Source organism: Anolis sagrei, chromosome 2, assembly GCF_037176765.1.
Source record: "Anolis sagrei isolate rAnoSag1 chromosome 2, rAnoSag1.mat, whole genome shotgun sequence".
In the NCBI taxonomy this organism is placed as follows: domain Eukaryota; kingdom Metazoa; phylum Chordata; class Lepidosauria; order Squamata; family Dactyloidae; genus Anolis; species Anolis sagrei.
The window spans coordinates 228,360,926-228,386,034 of record NC_090022.1 but is presented as its reverse complement, the minus strand read 5'-3'; the positions used below and the strand labels follow the sequence as shown (position 1 = coordinate 228,386,034).

General features: G+C 38.8%; 1 protein-coding gene across 2 annotated transcripts in view; it reads left to right on the top strand.

Moving 5' to 3' along the window:
- The window catches only part of RASEF (RAS and EF-hand domain containing), a 49,504-nt gene that overhangs the window by 14,639 nt on the left and 9,756 nt on the right, over nt 1–25,109 (top strand). The window contains exons 2-13 of one of the 2 annotated variants that reach the window (XM_060762149.2): nt 6,756–6,902; nt 9,248–9,338; nt 10,904–10,999; nt 11,945–12,022; nt 12,776–12,891; nt 13,004–13,072; nt 15,991–16,075; nt 17,247–17,338; nt 19,389–19,623; nt 20,772–20,849; nt 22,572–22,719; nt 24,908–24,989. In XM_060762149.2, the coding sequence (XP_060618132.2) occupies nt 6,756–6,902; nt 9,248–9,338; nt 10,904–10,999; nt 11,945–12,022; nt 12,776–12,891; nt 13,004–13,072; nt 15,991–16,075; nt 17,247–17,338; nt 19,389–19,623; nt 20,772–20,849; nt 22,572–22,719; nt 24,908–24,989 (1,317 nt within the window). Of the gene's footprint in view, nt 1–6,755; nt 6,903–9,247; nt 9,339–10,903; nt 11,000–11,944; nt 12,023–12,775; nt 12,892–13,003; nt 13,073–15,990; nt 16,076–17,246; nt 17,339–19,388; nt 19,624–20,771; nt 20,910–22,571; nt 22,720–24,907; nt 24,990–25,109 lie in introns of both variants that reach the window. The other variant, XM_060762150.2, reaches the window with a different exon arrangement.

The following is a 25,109-nucleotide window of genomic DNA, read 5'->3' as shown; positions in this document are numbered from 1 at the left end:
GTAGAGCGAATTGCCAGTGCTTTGTTTGGCACAGGTATACAGGCATGTGGTTTAATTCTACTGAATGGCAGGTTCTCATGCATTGCTTGAGGCAGAATTGTTATAAAATCAGCTGTGAGGCGCAAGACAAAGACATCCGGACTCAGAGCCACATATATCTTTGAACAGAGACTGTCACCTGATAAATAACCTTTTTGTATGTGTTTTAGATGTTGAATGATCTGTTGCAGGGATGAGAATCACATCATTCTCCAGGTGATGTCAGACTTCTGTTCCCAGCATTCAGTGTTGGCTATCTTGGTGAAGGACACTGAGATTTGCCATTCAATAACATTTGGAGGAGCACATTATTCCTTTCTGTGATATACTGTATGTAAAAGACCTCAAAAGCTCTCCTTGCTTGTACTCCTGGACCTGGGTAAAGGTGGCTAGGAGGTATAAAAATATTAGGTGTACAGTTGATGGGTGCGGTCTTTTGAATCATAGTTGTGTTGCATGCCTTCAAGTCACTTCTGACTTATGGTTGGAAGGCAAACCTATAATGGGATTTACTTGGCAAGGCTTTTTCAGTGGACATTTGTCTTAGACCCCTTGTACACTGCCCTATATCCCAGGATCTGATCCCAGATTATCTGCTTATCCCAGATTATCTGGCAGTGGAGACTCATTTTAATGGTGTGTGATTTAAATTGATGTTTTAATGTTTATATTTTTATTGGTTTGGATTTTCATACATTTGTCTGTCTGTCTGTCTGTCTGTCTGTCTATCTATCTATCTAGGTATCTATCTCTATATATGCAGCATCAAATTGTTGCCTTTGTAAAGCTGGCCTGAGTCCCCTTTGAAGTGAGAAAGGTGGGGTACAAGTGTGGTAAATAAATAAATAAATATAATCAACTTCAAATCAGATAACCTGGGATCAGATCCTGGAATATAAGGACAGTGTAGAAGGGGCCTTAGGCTTTGTCTAAGGCCGAGAGTTTGTGGCTTACCCAGTGGGTATCCTTGGACCTTGGTCTCCCTATGTCCAAATCCCAACATTCAGAGCACAATAGCTGGCTAGCTTTCTATGGATAATAGTGATCTTAACAAATAGATATTCCTTTATTTACATCATTTCTGTCAAGAAAGCACTATGTCCAAGTGGAGTTGAGACTTTATGAACAAATGGGCTAAATTATTCTATGTGGAGGGGAATGGGTTATGTGCCACCAATGGTCCAGCCCAGACTTATCCCAGAACTCTGCTTTGTGCAAGATCATCTGGAATTGTTCTTGGGACCTAACATGCCTGAGTTTGGAAGTTGTGAAGGACAAAACTATGGCTTACATTCACAGTTGCTCAAAGCTGCAAAGTGGTCCATCTCTGATGCCCATCACTCCCTGTCAGTATTATAGTACAGTATTACAGTATATACTCCCCTTCAGTCTCAATGATTGTAAAATCAGATGTAAAAGGTTCATAATACGAGACAGATGACACAATCCTGGGCTCAATGAGAGGATCCCCAGGGAAAGTGAAAAACATTGACATGAAAAAATCCCTTCTTGACCCCTTTGTCAGGTGACCACTACGTGGCTGGAGAGAACTGAAATTTGGGGAAGGAGAACTGGATCTCAAATACTATTATAAGACTGGTTGAGAAACAAAGTAAAACCCACCTTTGTTCTCAGAAGAGGAAGGCCTCTTGCAAGGCTTCTGGGCACTCAGGAGAACTCTTGAATCCCTGGATATTCTGCAGTGGATGGCTAGTAGCTATCATGATGGAAGGAAGATCGTTCTCATTGCAAGCTTGAATATGCTATTTGGCCTGATTTGGGATTTGATTTGCCATATAGCTGGGTGGGCTTGTGGGGTGCATTTTCCATGGAGCTTTCCCCATCAGGGCATTACCATCTGCATTCTGGAAACAACACAACAACAAATGGGTGGCTCTGATTTCCCATGGTGCCATGAAGTATAAGAGAAATAAAAGTGAATTGTGTGATTTCTTAACACATTTTTTTCCAGGATCAATCCAAGACATTTTGCTGCCCGAAGCAAAGAACAAGCTGTCACTCTTGCTATTTCAGTTTAGAAGACAATTTGACTAGCATTCCTAAAGTGTCACTTTCTATATGATGGAAAGAAAAGAACCTGGCTACCTTCAGCCGAATCGCCTGTTCACCTCTTATTCAGGTTTGAGCTGTGCACAGGTAGATAATAATAGGAGAAACTCAGATACTTAGTAGTATGATGCCATACTGAATCAAGCTGCAGCCGTCCCAAAGCATATAATGGCTTGAACATTATGCAAGATTCGAAAATGACTTACGGACGTCAGAAAAAGCCCAGGTAGAATTTCCTGTTTACATGCTTTTACTCCTTTCAAGCAGACTTTGAAGAATCAAGCCTATATCCTAATTTTTAGTTTTCATGATGAGATTTTAACTGGGTAATAAATTTGATCTTATGTGGACCAGCTTTTCCTTGAATGTTTTCATGTAATTTGATGATTTTGCGACAGACTTGTGTCTGATGCAACTTGGAGAAGCAGGAAACAATCTGTTTTTAAAAAGCAAAAGCTGAGTAAATAGCAATAGCTATTTTATTCCTCTCTAATTTTGTGTTAACAAATAGCTAAAGTACTTCTTGGCAGCATTAAACCTACAGATGGTTGTGCCAGAAACTTGTAGCGTCTCTTGTAGCTTGTAGCTGAAGCCCCTCAAGCCCCCCCCCCCCCCCCCCCTGGCTACATGCCTGACTGCAAATAAATTGCCTTTTTATTGCCTGGGAGAACATCTCTCTAGGAAATTTTATGTCTTCTAACACAACTCTGTGGCCAACTTCTGCTGGAAACTGAACATGGAATGCATTGGAAGACCTAGAGATTTCTAGACAGGTCTTCTTTCAGCATGACCGGTGGAGATTTACCACAAAGTCACACTGGAGGACCTAGAGATTACTAGAGTGAATGTTTAAAACCACATCCATGAAGAATCACAACTACAAAGGTCAAAGCTGCAAAAGTGGAAGGACAACTCAATGTGTTTTATGCATGGTATGAATCATTGCATACAATACCAATAACCTTCCCATGAGAAAAGACTAGTGGTGGATTTCAAAGTGATTCAAGTAATCAGATAGCAGTTGGCAGATTATAGAAAAAATTATATTTTTGTCCTGTACGCCACATATCAATACAATCTAAATGCATTTCTGAGCTATGAGCTGGAAGTCCGCACTTCAAATCTCATCTCAGTATCAAACTTACCTCATTCAAATCATTGTGTTTCTGAGGCTCAGTCTTGTGTCTGTAATCATTTGATGGTATCAAACACACCACAATGCTTATGTGTCTTGTAAATTTAAAAGAGGTAAGCGTAAACAGGGATAGACCATAAAAATACAGGTTAAATAAGCATCCCTTATTCAAAATGCTTGGGGATAGAACTGTTTTGTCTTGGCTTTTGGAATATTTATATTTGCATATATGTAGATAATAAGATGTCTTGGAGATGGGATTGGAGTACAAACATGACATTAATTTATGTTTCATCTACACATTATACACATAGCCTCAAGGTAATTCTATACAAAGTTTGCATACACTGAACCATGAGATAGCAAAAGTGTCACTATCTTAGCCACTCATAGAAAATTTGGGATTTTGAATGCCAGATAAGGGATGTCCTGTCTTGATTGTTAATACTAGATGTTTAATGCACTTTAGTGAGCCAGTTCAAAAACCAAGGATTGTAATCCTGTTGATCACCTCAGATATGCTTTTATTTTTTTCTGTAACTTTGCAATAATGGAAGTCTGACTATATCTGCCATCTTTGAACAGCACCTTTCTCCAAAGCCTGACTGCACCCCAGCCTTTTCCTGCCTTCTGCCACTACATATTATTTGATAGTTATACCAGTGTCATGTACTGACAGAATTCTGGTCCGTGTTTCTAGTGTTATTGTGGTGCTAAGTCTTGGTACACACCTGTCAATGAGTGAAGGAACCTGGATGCATAGGGACTTCAGATTCTTTCTCAGATTATTCCAGATTTTGTGGTTGTGGGTGGGGAATTGATCCATCTGTTTTGTTGGCACCCCAGCAGTTGTCATTGTGGCACTAATGTCAGTATTAGAAAGTGAACTAATCATCGCATAACCATGGCTTGCTTCTCCATCTTCACCCTGCAACCATCTAACTGCCTCCAGACTGGCTCCAAAGGGACCTTGGGGACTGCTGGATGCTCTCCGTTTTTGCTTGGGTAGCACTATTGTAAATCAGAACAGTATCGACTACATATCAAGGTCCATGCCCTTGCTTGTTCTCCAGTGTCCTTTGTCAACTATGGTCTTTTCATGTTTTCATAGGGTAGAGAAGTCAGTCCTTGTGCAACAGAGTAAGTGAATAAAGATCTGACATTAGAAGCAGCAACATTAAAAAAAAACATTGGGAAAATGTTTCCATTTGATGCCATTCTACACAAAGGAACTTCAAAGGGGAAGAGACTGCGTTGTAAAATTGCAGGATTAAAACTCATTGAGAAATTAGATTTTGTTTGTTTAGGCCTTAATAGAAACAATGATTTCCTCTCCCTACTAGTGCCTTTTAATATAATAGAGCTAGCCTGACTTTGTTATAGACACTTGCTGCTGTTGGGAATTGTTGCCACACTTACCTTATCTACACTTGAGCTTTTGAGGGAATTGTTTCAGCTTGCACTGCTTTTGTTTAATGGCTATTTGATCTCACTGCTTAGATCTAATCCCTTTTGGATGTACTTAGGATGTGTCTGATAGAGATGGTGACCTAAGACTTCTTTACTGTTGCAACAACAGACTAACACAACTGATTGTCTTGAAATGTTTATAAAGCATGCACTTCAAATTTGTATCGGCTTGCAGATTTTTTCCCAAGCAGAAAAGAGCTCCATATCTTCCTTAATTTGCTATAACTTTCTACAACTTCTTCCTACTAGTCTCTTGGTTGTAATTTTTACATTGGGGTGATGCCACGTAGATGTTGTTTGATTACAATTGCCATCTGTCTTAACCAGTCAAAGTACTGGTGCTGTTGAACTGCAGTTCAGCAAAAACTGGGAGAGTATAGGTGCTCTACCCGTGTTCTAGATCAAACCAATAGATTCTCCTCAACTATTGCAGGAGGAATACTTTGTGGTCGTTTGCCTTAAAGTCATTTTCGACCTATAGTGAACTTATCACTCAGGCATTTCTGGGGCTGAGAATGTGACTCGCGCAAAGTTACCCAATGAGTTTCCATAGCTGAGCAGGGAATTGGCCCCTAATTTCCAGAGTTGCATTCCCAACACTCAAATTACTACACTGTGCTGGCTCAGAGAGGAATACTAGTGACTTCAAATTATAAATGGCATTGAGTGGATTTGAGGAGATGGGGGATGTCTAGTTTTTAACTCTAATTTTAATTGTATTTTAATCTTTACATTTCATTGTAGAAAGATTTAATTGTGTTAAACTGTCTTTATTCATATTTACATGCATTATTTTTCATTTGTATTGTATTGTGTCATGTTTACTGTTAGTTGGCTTGAGTTCCTATGGCAGGTGGGATAAAAATAAAGCAATTAAATAATAAAAATTAAAAAATCACACCTGCACGCACATGCATATATGAGATAGAACACCATGCTTAGAAAATTTGTGCTCATTTTTCTAAGCCTGGTGTTCTATCTCATATATGCATGTGTGTTTAGGTGTGTACATATCACTGGCCTTTCCCTATGCATGTCTATTTATTGGCACATTGTCAGTGATAGAATCTATATATGAACAAGTAGGTTCTGTGCAATTGTAAGCTTTGTGTGATCAAGAGTCCTGCGAACAAGCTCTGATCCATGCCATACTATGCCAGCCAGGGTTGAACTGTCATTGGGCAGAGCGAGGCACCTGTCTCAGGCAGCAGCATTTGGTCTTTGCCATTTGGTCTATCCTACATCCTTCAGTATCTGCTAACCTTGGGTACAGTATAGAGTGCTGTCCCTTTGCCATTATTGAAATCAGATTCAAATGCCAAGGCAGCAAGCTGGGCAAGATCTTTGCCTTTACTTCAGTCAGCAATGTTCTTTGGATTGGTGCCAACATGTTGGTTGTCTTGAGGTCAAGCCCAGATTGACAGCCATGCTTTTGAGGGATCTCAAAGTAATCATTGAGAGCATCTACACTGTAGCATTAATGCAGTTTGACATCACTTTAATTACCATGGCTCATGGCTATGGAATCCTGGGAGTTGTGGTTTAGAGAGGCACCAGCACTCTTTGGGCAGAGAAGCTTAAATATCCTGTAAAACTCCCATGAGTCCATGGCATTGAGCCTCAGTAGATGAAGTGATGTCAAACTGCTTTAATTCTACAGTGTAGATGCACACTCATTTGCAGTTAATGAATGATAAGGGACTTGTAAGCCTCCTTTCTATGAAGTTTGCATAGTTGATAAAAGTCTGCAGTCATTATTATGCAGTTTTATTTGTTTTCATTGCTCACTTTCCCAAATTATTTCCCCTTAACACTTAAAATATATCTTAGTACTTTGACAAACAGACTGTATTTGTCTTTTCAATTTAATTTTCCTAATATTCATTTTTGATTGGTTTGGAAAACAATGCTAACCCATAAAAGCTATACGAATCCCTTTTTCTGGCAACATTTTACACAACTGTCTCTGCATACGATCTGAACTGATTGTGCAAATAAATCTTCAGTTTGTTTAATTAAGTATCTTTTTTCCGCCTTCCAGACAAGAGCAGGTCAGCATTCTGTATCAGAACATCAATATCGTGGAACCAAGATTAATTCAACCGTATGAGCATGTTATTAAGAACTTTATTCGAGAGATCAAGCTTCAGAGCACAGAGATGGAAAACTTAGCCATAGCCGTGAAAAGGTAGAGTCAATTGTTTTGTACACTTAAGTTAAACAATCACTGCCATTATATGTGTTAATATGAATGCACCTAGTTCCAACCTGAATTGTATGATGAGTGTGCATTTTGGAAATGTTACTTTAGAAGTAATTAGTTAATACTTCCAAGTCCAGAGATGTGGTTAGTTCATTACCTTTATATCTGCTACTGAAAAAGTAAAACTTTACAGGTTTAAATAACTTCTTAAAGTAATTCTTAAGTGGTTGAAAAGCCCAGACCACTGTAATGCGTTGATCTGTGGTAGAAAGCTGACATGTAAATCTACACACTATCTGTGACTGAATGTAATTAAAATGAGTTACAATAATACCACAAAAATTAAGAATGTTTTTTTCTTGTTTTGATATAAGTGGAATTGTTATTTATGTTAAGGTTTTGCAAGGAATTGTGGGAGTGGGAAACCAAGCCAGTATTTTTTCCTGTGCCACTCCATCATGAGAGAAAAGCTTATGACCCTAAAAGGTCAGAGTAGATTACCATTCTGATACCCCATTTAATTATTTTGCTCTTCCTTGTTTACTTTTCTGTTTGGTCCTGTTTCTTGCTAATGGTACAACTAGAATTAATTCCTTATAAGAATTATCTTGCCGTTCAATGCTGCAGAGCAAACAGAGGGATGAATAAAAAGTTAACCTTTACAGGTTGTTTATTAAAGGTGGCTTGCAGTGTTTAGAATGGAATGACATTCAGGCCTATGTGACTCGAGGAATGTTCTTGAAGTATTTATTTAGTGGTCCGGATTGATTGTATATATCCATGTTTTCTGGTTCTGAACAATGTTTTTAAGTCAAGCCTTTTTGACACTCTTGGGGGAGGAAGGAACAAAATTTAGCAGGAACTATATCTAGTTTCTGCCTGGATTTTATGGACACACTGTAAAACAGCTAGGTAAGGCTGGATCTATATTATCCAGTGTCTGATCTCAGATTATCCACTTTGAAATGGATTATATGAGTCTACGCTGCCATATAATCCAGTTCAAATCAGATAATCTGGGATCAGATACTGGATTATATGGCAGTTTAGATCCTTCTACAACTACGACTGGAGGTTTTTTCTCTATATTATTACCTGTAGGATCAGCAATAAAATATGACAGTGTTGAATTCTGTTGGTAAGAATTCCCAGCTTCAAGCCATATCTTTTCCCAGGATCTGGCAGCATTCAATGATTAGTTCCAGATAGGTTAGGAGTAATCCTTTTGGCAGAAACTAGGTAATTTATTTCTAGATATGTATATTTTTACAGAATTTGTGATACCAAGTTGACAGAATCCCAAACTTCCTCTTGATAAATGAGGAAGTGATCAATGAACTTAATCCTAATCACTCCTGTAAGCATGGCATACAGGCCAGCTAAACACATTCTAAAAAGACTAAGGGTGGATCTACACTGTTGAATTAATGAATTTGATGCTGCTTTCAGTGCCGTAGTTCAATGCTGTGAAATACTGGGATTTGTAATTTGGTGAGCCACCAGCACTCTTTGACAGAAAAGGCTAAAGACCTTGTGAGATTTCAACTCCCATGATTTCATAGCAGTTAAAGTGGTGTCAAACATCATTAATTCTGTTGAATGCAGAGTAAACAGGTAATTTGCATTGATCCCATTTGTCTACACTAATTGGGATTACCAGGAGGGTTTCAAGATATTGTAAGGTATACTCGTAAGGAGTACCGTTGTGTACAATCTTTCCGGTTCTGCATGTATACTTGGCAAATCATACAACAAACTTTGTACACTTCCCGGGGTTCAGTGGAGGCAAATGGTGGGGCACCTCACTCCAGAATTTTGGATTTAAATGCTCTATACTAGGCATGGGCAAACTTCGGCCCTTCAGGACTTGAACTCCCACAATTCCTAACAGCTCTAGCCCCTTCCGGCTTAACCCTTCTTTTCCCCCCTCAGCTGCTTAAGCCAGAAGGGGCTGAGGCTGTTAGGAATTCTGGGAGTTGAAGTCCGAAACACCTACAGGGCCAAAGTTTGCCCATGCCTGCTCAGTACTCATGAGCTAGTAGTGATCTACAAGCAGTAGCCATTCCTAATGTATCCTCAGTATTTTTAAGTTACTACTTTAATCCAAAATTTGAAAAACAGGATTTTAATTTGGTGATATAAATATTAAATGTATTCACCATACATATAGGGATGCATTTTTCTGGAGGTTGGGATATAGATTTAATAATACATGTTACATATGGAGCTTGGGAGATCTCGAGCCACATGTTTTGGTTTGAGTAGATTAAACCATGTACTTGTTTCCAGTTGTTTTGGAAGCTTGTTTTATGTGAACATTTGCTTTTTAGAGCACAAGACAAAGCAGCAATGCAGCTTGGTGAACTAGAAGAAGAAATGGACCAGCGGATACAGGCTGCAGAGCATAAAATCAAGAAGGAGGTGACTTATTAATGCTCTTGGCACTAAATATTTCAGAAGCAGTTTCACCTTTTAATACAATTAGTGACAGAATTCTGACTTTCCTGCCTCAGGCTTCATCTGTACAGCATTTGTATGCATTCTTTTCCCTTCCCATTTACCATTTATGTGAAAGGTATGAAGGTCAGAGCTTCCTCTGTTTCTCTCATTGGGTTGACATTAGCAAAGGAAGCAAGCCTGGGGTGGGGAGGGAAAGTCCTATGCCTACTGCTAAAATAATTTATCAGCAAGAGAATAATAATATGGTATGGCAAAAGGACCTTTGGGAGATTTACTATCCCATATGGACATTCTGGAAATCAAATGTCCACACAAATCTAATTATTCAAGCAGTAAGAATCATTTGGGGATCTGTAAAATAATATGGAGAAATGTGTACATTTGTTTGACAAGCAGAAAATCTTAGTAAATATTCAACCCACACGTAAGAAATAAAAACCATTACTTTCTATCTAAGGCACTGATTGTAAAAAGGAAAGTCTAAGTTGTTCTTGGTAATGCTGTGCCAGCCAAGTTAGTGGTTAAATGTTCACCTTATGGAGGACGTAAGATCTCACTGTAAACCCATCAGTATTAAAACAACAATGGGTGAGAAAGGGCCAGCCTTTCTCAACCTGTGATGAACCTGTATTCCCATCAGTCTCCAGCAATGTATGCCGAAAATTTCAATTCAAAGGATCGGAAGGACTAAGCCTAGGAAGATAAGCACTTGCGAAGTGATCTACCACCTAGAGTCAAATATTAGGGGTGGCCCATGATGACTTATTTCTCTTATCATTGTTTGAAATTGTGCTTATCTTCCGCTATTCCCTATAGGCACATACTTTCAAAAAGTATGACACCCCAAATGTAAATGTAAAGCAGCTGTGATATTTACCTTGTGGGATAGTACTAACTGTAAATTTTAATGGTAGTCATGCACTTTGTTGTCACTGACATTAGAATGACTCATGGTACTCAAAGTACTTTAAGTTCTAGTCAGTACTTTGGGGTTTAGTCCTTAGTGGCAACAATTGTGTAACACTGAACTTGACAATCTTTCAGTGGTCATATTTTTATCTGCAAACAATTTCAGGCAGGGGTGGGGAGGCTCAAGTCTTGGGCCTGAATCAGCTCTGAATCAAACTCTTTCCCTCACCACCATCCTTTGGTGGTTTCCCAGTTGTTGTGCAGGTTTTTGAATCACCTGAAAAGGTTGGAATGTATTTCTTAAGGCTTACATCTTGAAGTTAAAACACGTGGTACTATTTTGCCTTTGACTTCAACTATCACTGAATTGGGCCCCCTGGTGGCGCAGCGGGTTAAACTGCTGAGCTGCTGAACTTGCTGACAGAAAGGTTGTCGGTTCAAATCTGGGGAGTAGAGTGAGTTCCTGCTGTTAGCCCAGCTTCTGCCAACCTAGCAATGGAGAGCCAATTATATGTAATATTTCTTGTGCAATAAATAAGAAAGATTTATCTTTGCTTCAGGAGAGAAATTGTTGACCTCTGCCATTTGTAATTTAATACAAATGTGAAATGTTATAGGAAAAACGGAAAGCAGAAGAGGCTTTGAATGATCTGAAGCGGCAGTATGAAGCAGAAGTTGGAGACCTCCAAGTGACGATAAAAAAGCTAAAAATGGTAAATATGAACATAATTCTGAGATTTTTTGTGGCTAATTCATCGGAACCTGATCTTTTGATGAGGTTTTGCCATTGTTGGGCAATTAAATGCCCTTCCAGACAGGCCCTATATGCCAGGATCTGATTCCAGGTTTTCTGTTTATCTCAGATTATCTAGAAGTGCAGACTCATATAATCCAGTTCAAAGCAGAAAACCTGGGATCAGATCCTGGGATATAGGGACTGTCTGGAAGGGCCCTAAGAGGATTGGTTACGAAGAGAATGTAAAGATGAGCTTTCAGTGTTATCTTCTTAAAATATTGTTTGTTTTTAGAAAGGAGGTAAATGGATGTTCATTTATTTTACTTATTTATTTCATTAATTCCTATCCCATTCCCCCCCCCCCCCCAAATCTGGCACCCAAATTGCCTTGCACTATAAGTTAAAGATGTTATATGACTCCTGTATCTGTGAGGCTGGTACCCATAATTTCATTTATCCATGTCCATCAGAATATATCCTTTCTAGGTCCTTCTAGAGAGCAGAGTGAGTGTCAACTAAACTTATCTTGGGAAGGAATTCCATATCTTAAGAGCAGTCACTGAGAAGGCTTTCTCGTGTGTCTTCATCTGATATTCCTGAGAGGGTGGTGGGACCAACATGTTTTTGTTTGGACTGGTGGCTATTCAATTTTCATTTTGAAAGTTGCCTTCAAGGGCTATACAATGAAAACATCTTTGTGTATGTTGGAGTGGGCATATGCCCCTTCCCCCAGTTGCTTCTATGACTCTTTGAGCATTTTAAATAATCCCAAAAGTCTCAAAGGGCTTAATCTAGACCTAGATCTGCAGAAGTTGTCCACCTCTGGTGTATGCCTTGCTCTTTTTCTATCAATCTCTATGCAGTCTGATGGGTTAGCCAAATACACTTCACTGTAGCAACCATAATCTTTTTACCATTTCAGCTTGAAGAACAATCTAGAAATATTAACCACAAAGAAGATTTGGCAGCCTTAAAGACCAGGATACATGATCTGACCATGGTATGAATTTCCGAACACTTCCCTACGTGAGGTAGTAATTGTCTGTATTATCTGTGCCACCTGCCATATTTATTTAATTTGTGGAATTATGACTTTTTGTTAAATTTATCAATGTTGCAGTGTCAAAAGAAATGTTGTTCTGCGTCTTCTCACTGTTGAGGCAAGAGAAAGCAGCAGTGGCTGTTGTCTCTTACCAGTGGGGAAGGAAAGTGGTGGGAAAACTATTTAGTCTATACAGAAATAGCTGGGCTCAGCTCTGGGGTGGGAGAGAAATGAAGGAGTTTTCTCAAATAGAGTGCAGCCACCTTTCCTTTCCCCCACGAACTCAGAACAGCTGGTTCTGCATGGTTTGAATCAACCCCCTGCTCTGGTTTGCTCCCTCTCTATAAAGGATGTTGGCTTTTGAATGTTTGACCTATTTGCAATTGAGAGATCAAGTTTCAGTTGAAGGTATAGAGGCAGGGCTACAGCTGGCCAAGGCAGAGAGAAATTGATTTTACTTTCTCCCTGGAAATATCCTTAAGCAATTCTGTACCATGGAATGTATGTCATTCTGAAATAAAGTTAAAAATATGGAGAGGAAAAGGGAAGAAAAGTATCTTTTGCCCTTTGCTATTCATATTCAAATAGATGACTACTCAATAATTTGTAAGGAGTCCGCATAATTTCATCATTAGTAACATTTTCCATGTCTTGAGTAAATATTTTTTTAAAAAAACACGTTAATTTTGAATTTGGCTTTGATCTTTTCAGGAAAACCAGAAACTAAAAAAAGACCTTATGGAAGCACAGACAAATATAGCGTTCCTTCAGAGTGAATTAGATACTTTGAAAAGTGACATTGCAGATCACAGTTTGAGTTCTGAACGGTAAGAATAATCAGCCACTGAATCTGTTGAAAATAAGTCACTGAATTGTGAATTGTGTGTGTGTGCACATGTTGTCTTAAAGAAAAATAATTATGTTAATTTTGTTTTATAGAGACCTAGACATGATCAGAGAGTACACAGAAGACAGAGATAGTTTGGAAAGGCAGATAGTGATTCTACAGTAAGTTAAATAATTCGGTTTTTACTCAACTTTAATATTTAGTGTTTGGTTCCCTTAGCTAAAACAGCAATTTTTTTGTTCTTGTGAAAAGCTTTTTCATGTCTGGATTTCTCTTTCAGTCAACCCTAGTAGATCTTGTAGTAAATCCAAACCAGTTTTGTTTCTACCTCTAGGATGCTTGCTAAGACGAAGGATTGATACAATAGGATGAGTAGGATCAGATGTGTGGATCTTGATGTGTTAGAATGCCTTGTGTCACAGCAGCAACAACAACAACACTTAGAGCTAGAGATAAAATTTGTTTGATCTCCCCAATCATTTTTTTTAAAAAAGCACTAAACATACCTCTGTGTCATCTTAGTATTTTTGGGAAAGGGGTATACAAATCACTCTGACCCAATAGGCTTTTAAATAATTTCTGACACACCCCATTAAGTATTTGCCAGTGGTTAAAACCAATAGTGGCCCCAAATATAATAGATTATTGAAATATAAAATAATTACATAAGTTCCATGGATTTCATTAGGCCTACACTAGTTGCGAGTAACTTATTGCACTAGCCATTGCTATTCTAGTTGGGACAAAGCTGTGTCAGCCCAATGTAGTTTTCTATTATTATAAGGATACTAGCTGTCCCCTGCCATGCGTTGCTGTGGCCCAGTCTGTTGATCTGGAAAATAAAATAATGAGAAAGTGTTGGTTTCTAAAATATGTAATTTCTTTCTGCTTGTGGGTAAACAGTATTTCCTGCAGTTTCCTTGTCAGTGTTGATGTGGAGAGTGTCTGGTTTGCCTACTCTGGAACAGGCAAGATATAACTGTCCTTCTTCAGGGGTCTTTTTCAAATCTATAATACTATCTCTCTCTGTGTGTAAATCATATCTATTTATATCTATGGCTGGATGGCTCTTTGTCAGGAGGGCTTTGATTATGTTTTCTTGCCCTGGTGAAGGGAGTTGGACTGGATGGCCTTAAGTATTTTCTGTTGGTCATGGGGGGTCTGTGTGGGAAGTTTGCCCCCTATTCTGTCATTCATGGGGTTCAGAATGCTCCTTGATTGTAGGTGAACTGTGAATCCCAGTGACTACAACTCCCAAATGGCAAGGACTATTTCCCCCAAACTCCATCTGTGTTCATATTTGAGCGCTTGTGCCAAGTTTAGTCCAGATCCTTCGAAAGGCCCAGGGACCGGGAAGGGGCCTGGGAGTGGCTCCTTAGGCTCCTGCCTGGCCCAGCTGCACAAGGGCGCCGAGCCGGGCCTGGGCGAGGCTTTGCTGGCTCTCCGGACGCAGCATATCAAGGAGGTCGGAGGCATCGCTCGCTTCCGGGAGTGCGGGGGGCTGGCGCCGCTGCTGAGGGTCCTGGCCGGCACCCCCAGACCCCGCCGCACCCTCGACCTGGCCCTCAGCATCCTGGGCAACTGCTGCACCAAAGGCGGGAGCCGGGTCCGCGTGCGCCAGCTGGGAGACATCCCGCCCCTCGGTGAGAGAGGAGAGAGGCAGGCAGGCCACGCTGCTCAAGGCTGCATTGAGGCCTAGTCTGGAAGGCCTGAGGAGGAGGAGGGGTGGGGGAATCCACGCTCAGGCCCCTAGAGCAGGCCTGGGCAAACTTGGGCCTCCAGGTGTTTAGGACTTCAACTCCCACAATTCCTAACATATTAGGAACACGTGTGTGTGTGTGCCGCGCCGGGGGGGTGAGGGGGCGCGCGTGCGTGTGTGCCGCGCCGGGAGGGGGGTGAGGGGCCAAGTGTGCGCGTGAGCCGGGGAGTTTGCGCCAGTGCGCATGCTCAGTTGTTTTGCTGTTTTTTGTGGTTGTTGTTGTGTGGTTTTGATTTCTGAGTGGATTAGTTTGTACCTAGTGGGTTGTCCTTGGGGCATGGCAATTTTGGTAGAGTTTTGTGGAGGGGTTTTAGAGTTTTGCTTTCCCGTTGGACGCCAGTAGGAAATTTATATATATAGATGTTCACTCTACAGTAGGAGAAGAGTACCTTGGGGATGCATGTAACTTCTGTGTTTTTTGGGGCATACACTCTTGGATCCTATTATTATTGCTATTATTGTCAACTTTATTTATATCCCTCCTTTCTCCTTGTGGGGACTCAAGGTGGCTAACAATCCCACACTTTAGTCATAGTTTTAAAAGTGCAATACAAAAGTTAAAAAACAATTAAATACAACAGTGTGGTAGACACAAAATAAAATATAACGAATACACTTAAAATAGGGAAGCCTTTTTCTAATAAGAAGTAAGCTAGATGTTGATTGGGCTAAAATGGTCCTGCACAACATGGCAAAATTGCCTCAGTGAGTTCTAGAGGAACTTTGAGGACAAACATTTGATTTTTAGGAGGAGACTTGCAAGCGAGGTGCACAAAAGGCCTATGAGCCCCACTAGCCATGACCAGTGCTTTCCAGGAGTAGTATTGATTGATTTACTCTTTTTATATCCCAGCTTTCTCCACCCTGAAGGGGACTCAAGGCAGCTTTACATGGCAGCTATTTGATGCCTTTAGATAACAATTGATGGCCTCTTAATGTTCCTTAGTCCTTCAGTTCCTTTTAGTGAATCCTCATTTATTTATAGAACAAGAAGATCGAGACTAAGAAATTGACAAACAATCAACACTTCTTTAAAGCTTCATAAAGTTGTGTATGTAGTTGTAATTTTACTTTTTTTCTGTTCTGGGGTCAATGATGCCTCCAAATGTGTAATAGTGGAGTGCAATACTACATTTGTATTATTCTGCGTTGTTCAGATTTGCATTGAATCTTCTAGGTATTTTCACTGGAGTTCATGAACACAAAGGAACCTCTTTGAAGTCCCATCTTTCTTTTCTAGTTTTATAATGCCAGCATATTGATTAAATACTATTATTGACTTTTTTTGATAATACATTTTTTTCTGGCTTGTTCCTTAAGATCAGCTAATAGGAAACTTCATGACAGCAATGATGGCTTAAGAAGTGCATTAGAGAATAGTTGGAGCATGTACAACAAATCACTGGTAGGCACCAAAATTTCATGACCAATATGTTTAAGTAAATATGTAGGTAGATAGATACTTGCTCTGGATTATAACCATGAAGTCTTGAAAATTAAATGTCATAGCGAAACAGTATCATTATTCAAAATTCATGCCAAAGTAACTTGACGGTATGAGCCTGTGCATTGCCATTTGAAAGTAAGCCCCACTGTGTTTAATGAGTCTTACTCCCAAGTGAGCATGTCTAAGTCTGAAGGATGACAGTGTAATTCTCTGCATATATAGTTGGATGAAATGTCCACAAGATTAAATGGAAATTGATGTTTGAAACAAAAGATTATTTTTCAATTATATAAGATAAATATGTAAAAACAATGACAAAGTTTGAACCAGGTGGGCCTTTCATTTGACTAAATATGCAGAGGACTACACACCTATTATGTAACAAGCATGACAGCCTATGCGGTCTAGTGGTTTGAGTGCTGGAGTAGGACTCTAGAAGGTCAGATTCAAATCCATGCTTAGTCATGGAAATCCCTGGAGACGTTCAGTGAATCATATTATCTCAGCCTTTAAAAAAGGCAATACTAACTTCCTCTGATTTATACCTTGTGAAGACTATCTTGGTTTCCATAAGTCAGAATCGACTTAATGCTAGATAACAACACAAAGCAGAGCTGCTGCATTGGCCTTTGTCCTCCTTCTCTTCAGTACATCTAGACAGTGACCTTCATGTGTATGTAATGGTAATGGCAAACTTCTGCTGCCAAGAAAACTCTCTGATAGGGATATCATAAAATGGAATTGATTTGAGAGTACATACCAGCAAAAAATTAAACTTTCAGAGAGTGTTCATTTGCATTGTTTAATCTCGATTGGATCTGTGCAACTCAAAAGAAAGTGGAAAACTTTGAAAGCCAGTGTGGTGTAGTGATTGGAGTATTAAGCTGTGTCTCTGGAGACTAGAGCTTGATTGCCCACTCAGCCATGAAACCGCACTGAGTGACCTTGGGAAAACCACACTCCCTGAACCTCAGAGATTCAGGGAGTGTGATTTGTTCAGAACCCCCTCTGAACAAATCTCCTCCAAAAACCCAGTGATAGGTTCACCTAACATAGATGTTGCCATAAGTCACAAATGACTTGAAGACACATAACAACAAATCTTTCCCATGCTTTATGTGTTTTTCAGCGTCTAACAAATACTTCACCAGGGAACACACTTTCCAGAAGCAGTCCAAAACGCAGTGGTGGACATTCTCCACAAATCCCACATTATGACGGGTAAAGATTACTATGTTGTCATTTCAAATGGTAAAAGTTTGAAACATAAAGAATACACGTTATGAGCCTGATCTTTATGGTGATCTATTTGAGTCAGAAACTCTTGCCAGCCTGTTGCACCCCAAAATCTACCAGTAGATCCCAATCTTCCTTTTTGCATTCTTAAAATACACATGACTCCTAAGTATTAATTCAATATGGGCTATTTAGTATTATGATTTAGGATTACAACGCTGTTGTTATTCAGGGCATTTAAAAAGTAATTCTGGTATAAAACAAATTAACCATGCTTTACAAAAAAAACCCCACCATGTTTATGACACATTCATAATTAGGGCTGTTTTCTTCTCTATCTGCTCTTCAAAAAATCAGCCACGAATTGTTAACTTGCCTTTCCTGAAAAATGGGAACATTTCGTGTTTTTAGAGGGCATGTAAAAAGCATGAACACTAATAATAATAATAATAATAATAATAATAATAATATCATCATCATCATCATCATCATCAATCATCATTTATATCCCACCACTATCTCCCCAAAGGGACTTGGTGAGGCTTACAAGGTACATGAGTATAAAACAATATCACATAAAAATTATAAAAACAACATATCACTAGTCTTCCATTAAGTGTTTAAAATCCCCCCCAAAAATCCAGATATGAAGATTGGTTGCCTTTCCCATGCTGCTCTCTAGTGGAGTTAATAATCTTCCAGTAACAAGAAACTTTTTTTCTGCTCACTCTTACACACAACTAGAATTGATATTGTTTCAGCAAGGACAGAATAAACTAATTCTTCCCTTGCACTAGCTGCTCTTAAATGGGAATCTATTATTTCAACCCCACTTAAGTTTGTACAGATATGGGTTTGATCGTGCAAAGGGATTCATAATTTCAGAAATACAACAGTTCAAGAAATATAACATTTCTATAAACTGGGCTTTTTAGCACTTTTCTTTGAATGCACCTGTCAGTTAAAATGTAGGCTATTTGTTCCATATTGGGTTCCGAATTTGAATAATATTTCAGATTTGTAGACAGATGGATCTATTTATTATAATCCCCTTAACATTTCCATTTTATAGTGCTTTGAGGAATTCTGTGTAGGTGATTATTAAATCTGAGCAATTTGAGGAGGTATTCATATAGGCTCTTTATGACCATTCATTAGGTTCAGCAAATGTGTGTGTCCTGGATGAGGGATGCAGAGAATATTTGAAAATATTCAAAAATGGCCAAAAGCAATTTTTTTGAATATCAGAAAACCCTGTTGACAAGAAACCTAGACCCACAAAAGTCTTTACAGTTCAGGACTTATTCTATGCAAAATTTGCAAACAAGTGTTTGTAGAAAAGCCAGCATTTTCTGAGGAAACAGCATTTCTGTACAGAAATTATATTAAATCCAGAATTGCAAATATATTTTTTGCCAGAAGAAGAAGACTGCTAAAATCTCTAATTGCTTCTTTTCAGAAAAAAAATTGTGAATAATTACATCTCTGCCTCCTCCCCATAACACTGAAGTCATTATTTAAAGCTAAAATATGTTCATAAAAAATGTGCTTCTTTTTCATGCAAGGGGAAGTATACTTAGATCAGGGATGAAAATTATGCCTTTCACAACGTATTATTGGATGCCTGCACTTCTGACTATGCTGGCTTGGGGTGATGGGAACTGAAGCGCACGTGTAGTTTTTGAGTATTTTAAGGAAACAAGAAACCAAGGAAATGGAAAAGGAATAAATAAGCTCTAGCATACCGATGTATACAACAGAGTTGTTGTATCTCAGCGTTTACTCTTTCTTTCCTGTCCACAGATCGGAAGAAAGGAAATATGTGAGATTGTGATTGTAGAAATGTGATCTTCAAGCTTCCATGGCCATAGAATCAGGGAAGAGTGAGTGGGCTTAAGGATTTTTGTAAAATAAAAGAACTAATGTCAAAAAAGATGTTTTCTATGGCTCATGGACATAGGGAGATTGGTTATCTGTAGATTAGGAATTTTGGTGACCAATGTTATAGCACGTTGTTTGTCTCTTTTCCAATCAGGTTATCTCATTCATCATATGTTGATGAAGACTATGATTCTCTAGCACTTTGCGATCCTATGCAGAGAAGAAACTGTGAGGTTGATAGCCTTCCTGAAAGTTGCTTTGACAGTGGCTTGTCTACTTTGAGAGACTCAAATGAATATGATTCAGAAGTGGAACTGAAGCACCCAAGAATTTCTCAAAGGTCGCAGTGTCTTCAGGAAGGCTCAACTGGTGATGCTTCTGATACAGATGTAAGCTCCATGACTGTTGCTTTTAAAAAAGTATTCAGATGCAAAAGGTACCTCTTGCTGTGAATGTTTAATGTGAATGTTTAATGTGAGAAAGACATAGTTATAGATGTGAGCAGCACAGAAGTTCCAACAGAGGGATATCAATATGATTAAGGGAAACCTGGGTTTATAGTACAATGTATGAAAACATTTCATAGAATCATAGACTCATAGAGTTGGAAGAGACCTCATGGACCATCCAGTCCAACCCCCTGCCAAGAAGCAGGAAAATAGCATTCAAAGCACCCCTGACAGATGGCCATCCAGCCCCTACTTAAAAGCCTCCTAAGAAGGAACCTCCACTACACTCTGAAGCAGAGAGTTCCATTGCTGAACAACTCTCACAGTTAGGAAGTTCTTCCTAATGTTCAAGTTGAATCTCCTTTCTTGTAGTTTGAAGCCATTGTTCCACATCCTAGTCTCCAGGGCAGCAGAAAAAAAGCTTGCTCCCTCCTCCCTATGACACCCCCTCATATATTTATACATGACTATCATGTCTCCTTTCAGCTTTCTCTTCTGAAGGCTAAACATGCCCAGCTCTTTAAGCTGTTGCTCATAAGGTTTGTTCTCCAGACCCTTGATCATTTTAGTTGCCCTCCTCTGGACACATTCCAGCTTGTCAACATCTCCCTTTAATTGTGGTGCCCAGAATTGGACACAGTATTCCAAATGTGATCTAACCAAGGCAGACTAGAGGGAGTAGCATGACTTCCCTGGATCTAGACACCATACTCATATTGATGCAGGCCAAAATCCCATTAGGTTTTTTTTGCCGCTGCATCACATTGTTGGCTCATGTTTAATTTGTTGTCCATGAGAACGCTAAGATCTTTTTCACACATACTGCTCTCAAGCAAGACATTTCTATGGATTTCTATGGATATTGTAGGGTAAATGTGTCTGTCCAACCTATGGGCAGTAAAATTTGTACTAGTAACTTCAGTGAAGACTTTATGATCTTGGCCTACTCTTGTATGCTACTGATTGATGATGATATCTGTTTTATTTTGTGTGTTGATTAGCCTTCGTCCCCACCTCTTTCTTAAACTATAGCAAAATTCTGATTTGAGGTTGTCATGGACATTAGTAACTGTTGCTCCTCTGTACAGGTTCCAGATATCCGAGATGAAGAGGTGTATAGTCCTGATGAAGTCAGTACAGTGTTGGATTGGAAACCTGGCCAGCCAGTAAGTCGAAACAGTTCTGGAGCTTCAACAAGGAAATGTATCCCTGTCATCTCTCCTCAGGTATTCAATCTAGAATAAGTCAGCTAACAACCATATTGTGGTCCAGAGAGCTATTATATTAGGCGTAGCTAAGGATTTGGATGTGTCCAGTCGTATCTTTGATCTCCTAGTAAAATAGCAGATTTCTCCTTACCGATAGCATGTATCTTAAGAACATCTGCTGAAACTGTACTGCAGTGTAACAAAATCCCATTTGGTCTCACTTGCTCCCAGTATGTATAGAATTGTTGCCTTAAGCTCAATGAAACATACTGAAAGGACACTACTGATGTCATATCTTTTGCATTTTTCCACAAAGCTATTTAAGCATCAAAATATAAGTCTTATTTTTTCTGAGATTGCATCTTTGATTGGAAAACTGAATCTGCTTTTCAGGGTGGAAAATATTAAGCTTATAAATTAAAATATTGACCCCCCCCCCTTTCATTCTTGCTGAATGAATTTAGGCTCCCCTTTGCTTATGTCCTTACTTTTTAAAAATGTGCTCATATTTTAAAATGTAGACAGAGCCCTTATGGGTCTGGATAAAGCTCTGTTCACTCCATCTTACTCTTCCATTTAGTGGCTAATAAAATTCTTCTAGGAAGTAAGTTATGAAGGCAACTGTAGTTCTAGCTTGTTTGTGTTCTGGCAACTGTCATTCAGTGACCATGTCTTCATGTGCTCATTACATATAGTTATCTCGTATAATAGCCAATGAATGACTCCTTCCTTTATAAATCCCTTTCACTTAAGACAGAAACTGACCACAACATATCCTAATAGCCATTTCCATGAATTAATTATGCATAGTGGTAGAATGTATTTTCTGTGCTGATTTTATTGGATGATGCAGTACTAATGAAAGATAATACTTGTACCAACTGTTCTAATATTCTTCCATTAGTGAAAGCGGGAATCCTGTTTTCTCTTAAGAGATTTATGATGTTACAAATGTTGGTCATATTTCTCCTTCCAACAAACCCCACCCCTATTTTGAAAAAACCTGCCCCACACATTCTTGTTCAGTTTTCCTAGTTCCATGATATTCTTATTTAGGTGGGGTACTGTGGTCTGTATTTGAAATGTTCATGTTCTGTTAGATTTGTAAGAGATAGCATTGCAAACAGAGAGAAAAGCAGACATGTTAAGGATTAATATGGAGGAGACTTCAATACTTGTATACTTGCAGTGAAAAATGCAAATACATTGTTTGGGATTATAAGAAAAGGAAATTTATTGTTTTTGTATTGGCATGGGGAACCTTTGGCCTTCCTTGTGTTTTGAACTACTACCTAGAACTCCTTATCATTGTCCAATCTGGGTGGCAATATGAGAATTGTAAGCCAAAACATCTAGGGAATCAAAGGTTACCTGTCATAATACAAAAATATTCCTTTTCTAATCATCCCTATCCAGGCATTTGAATTTTCCATTGCAGCTTTCAGTTACCATTTTCACCAATTCAAGATAATTCTTTATCCTCTTGGATTATCCCCATGAAGAGTTTAGCTTCTAGTAATGCACAAATGAAGTCATGATTTACTGTTCATGTGTTTCATACTTAACCCTGGCATATATTAAGTGTACAGTTAGGGTTTAGCAATGAGATCATGGCTTATAATGGGGGAAGATAACTGTTTTTAGTGCTCTCAAAGTTGTGTGTGTGTTTTTGATGTTTAGTCAGATGCCACAGACAGCAGCTCTAGATATCCAAGCTCAGAAAAGGCTTACAAGATAGTTCTTGCTGGGGATGCTGCAGTTGGGAAATCAAGTTTCTTGATGAGGCTTTGCAAAAATGAATTCCGGGGAAACACCAGTGCAACTCTAGGTACGTTCTTGTATATTTCTTTCCTTGCAGAATCTGAAGTAATTTGAGTAAATTTCAGCCTTCCTCTTTCAAACACAGGCAAGAGGAGACGTGATCTGCCCCTAAAAGCCTGTTTCTTTTACTTTTGCATCTCACTTTTCTGCCATGAAGATTAGGATGGAATACAAGGATTGATCTCCTTCTTGTAGAAATCCTGTGTGCGAAAGCAAACTGTTGAATTTAGTGTCCAAGGCAGGACTCAAATTCAAGATTCCTTCTGAAGACAAATATAAAATCACTGCCTTTATCATGAAATGTAAAGCCATAATTTTTTTCTTCTCAATGCGACCTCAGGCTGTGAAAGAGAGCTGTGGTTGAGGATGTGACCATAATAGTTAGACTGGAGTAGGGGTCTCTTGGTACTTTAGTACAGGCAGCTATTTCAAGATTTTGGGGTTGAAAGGTGGGAATAGGCATTATATAAATTGTTTCACACACTTAACTAGAGATAGAGAGAATATTGGTTATTATTCATTTCTCACCTGAGAAACTAAGAAAAGGGTAGGGGAGAGGCATATTTCTTCAGGAAGTATTCATTTGCATAGACAGATATGTGACTTTTGTGCATGAACTACTTTTTCTGTGTGCAGGAAACATTTTTTGTGAAGAAAAGGCATTTTTTGTGGAGACTGAATGTGTTTTGCCCAGGAAAAGATATTCAGGGGTAGCTGTGTTGGTCGTGCAGCAAAATACAACAAAGTCCAAAAGGACCTCACAAGGCCAGTAAGGGGAGAGGCCTCTGGCTGCATTGAAATCTCTCAATACCATCTTAACTGACATTATTTGAGTCAGAATGTAGTCCTGTGGCTGTTAACATCATCACCATTTTTGTCCTGTATAATTTCTAACATTTTTGCCTAATGAAAAAGCCAGTGAAGCTTGCATAACTTTATATTTTGGAGCCCCCCACCTCTCCCAGACCTCACTGCACAAAAGAATTTCCCTTAGCACAAAATACCCTTTCTTTGTGGAAGAACCACATGTAATTTTTGCATAGACAAATAATTTTGATATTTATATGCAGTTTATCAGGTCGCTCCTGACACACACACAAAAATACAGTTATGGATTTTGGAATATTTCAGATTTTAGAAATCTGGGTAAGGGATGCTAAACCTGTGTTTTTAACTGATATTTTTGTATAGTTTTAAATCTGTATTCTTTTTACTCCATTGTAACCCACCTTGGGTCTATTATTGGGAAAAAGGCAGGATGTAAATGAGTAAAATAACATCAGCAACAACTTGCCAAAGTTTGAATAGTAATAAGAAACTGCACAGAAATCTTTATGTTCTCACCCAGTGGGAGGAATACTGTGGGAATTAGTTGCTCTAGTCTGCAAGGATGAAAAACACAAAGGTTTACATCCTTCCTCTTGAAACCTTTTTTGCCTTCATTATGAGAAGAAATATACCCACTCTCTCCATTTATACGTACATATGCCTTTCACAGTTAATGCAAACGGTATTCATTTTTCACTCAGGTTATTGTATCCTGTGTGCATGGCTTTTCTAAAGAATATTATCTCCACAAAGATAAAACATGCTTACAATCTATTAATGGAACATCTCATTAGAGTTATGGTAGGAATACTAAATTCCTGTCACCCAGTGAGTTCTTGGGAGGGATACTACACATTAGCTTTGCTGCTATTAGCAAAATAGCGCTCTTCTATTACTCACTTGTAGTTGCCTCGACAGTGTAGTTTTAGGTCTATGGTAGATGGCTTTGTAATTTTTGGAAGATAGACTCTGTTAAATACATACATGTGCACAAATATACAAAAAGAATGCCATGCTACTTACAAACAAATAGCTTAGTTGAAATATGAACTTCACCATAATGTTTTTGCTTCTGGAGCTTTCAACACAATTTTGAATTCTAAAAATGTTTATGTTCTGTTTATACATGACATGCTGGTATATATGGTTTCACATTCCTTTTATAACATGCCTACTAATTTATAACCTTGCTGTTACTAAATACTGTTCTAAAACTGCAAAATTTAACTCTTAAATGGAATATACATCTCTCCCTTTCCTGCCTTCTGTCTCTTATCACAATTTTATTGAGTTGTATCTCTTATATTGCCAAATCCTTATTGTCCTTTAAAGGTCTTAAGTGGATTTTGTTATTTTTTTCTCCTAAGGGGTTGACTTTCAAATGAAGAGGCTCATTGTTGATGGGGAACCAACAGTGTTACAACTGTGGGACACTGCAGGACAAGAGAGGTTAGTATACTATTACAGTTTTTGAATTATAAATAAAGCAGCAGTATTTCTGGGAGGAACGGCAAAACCCTTTCTAGTGCAATTCAAGTCTTCTGAAAAGTAAGTAGAGTTTGGATAAGT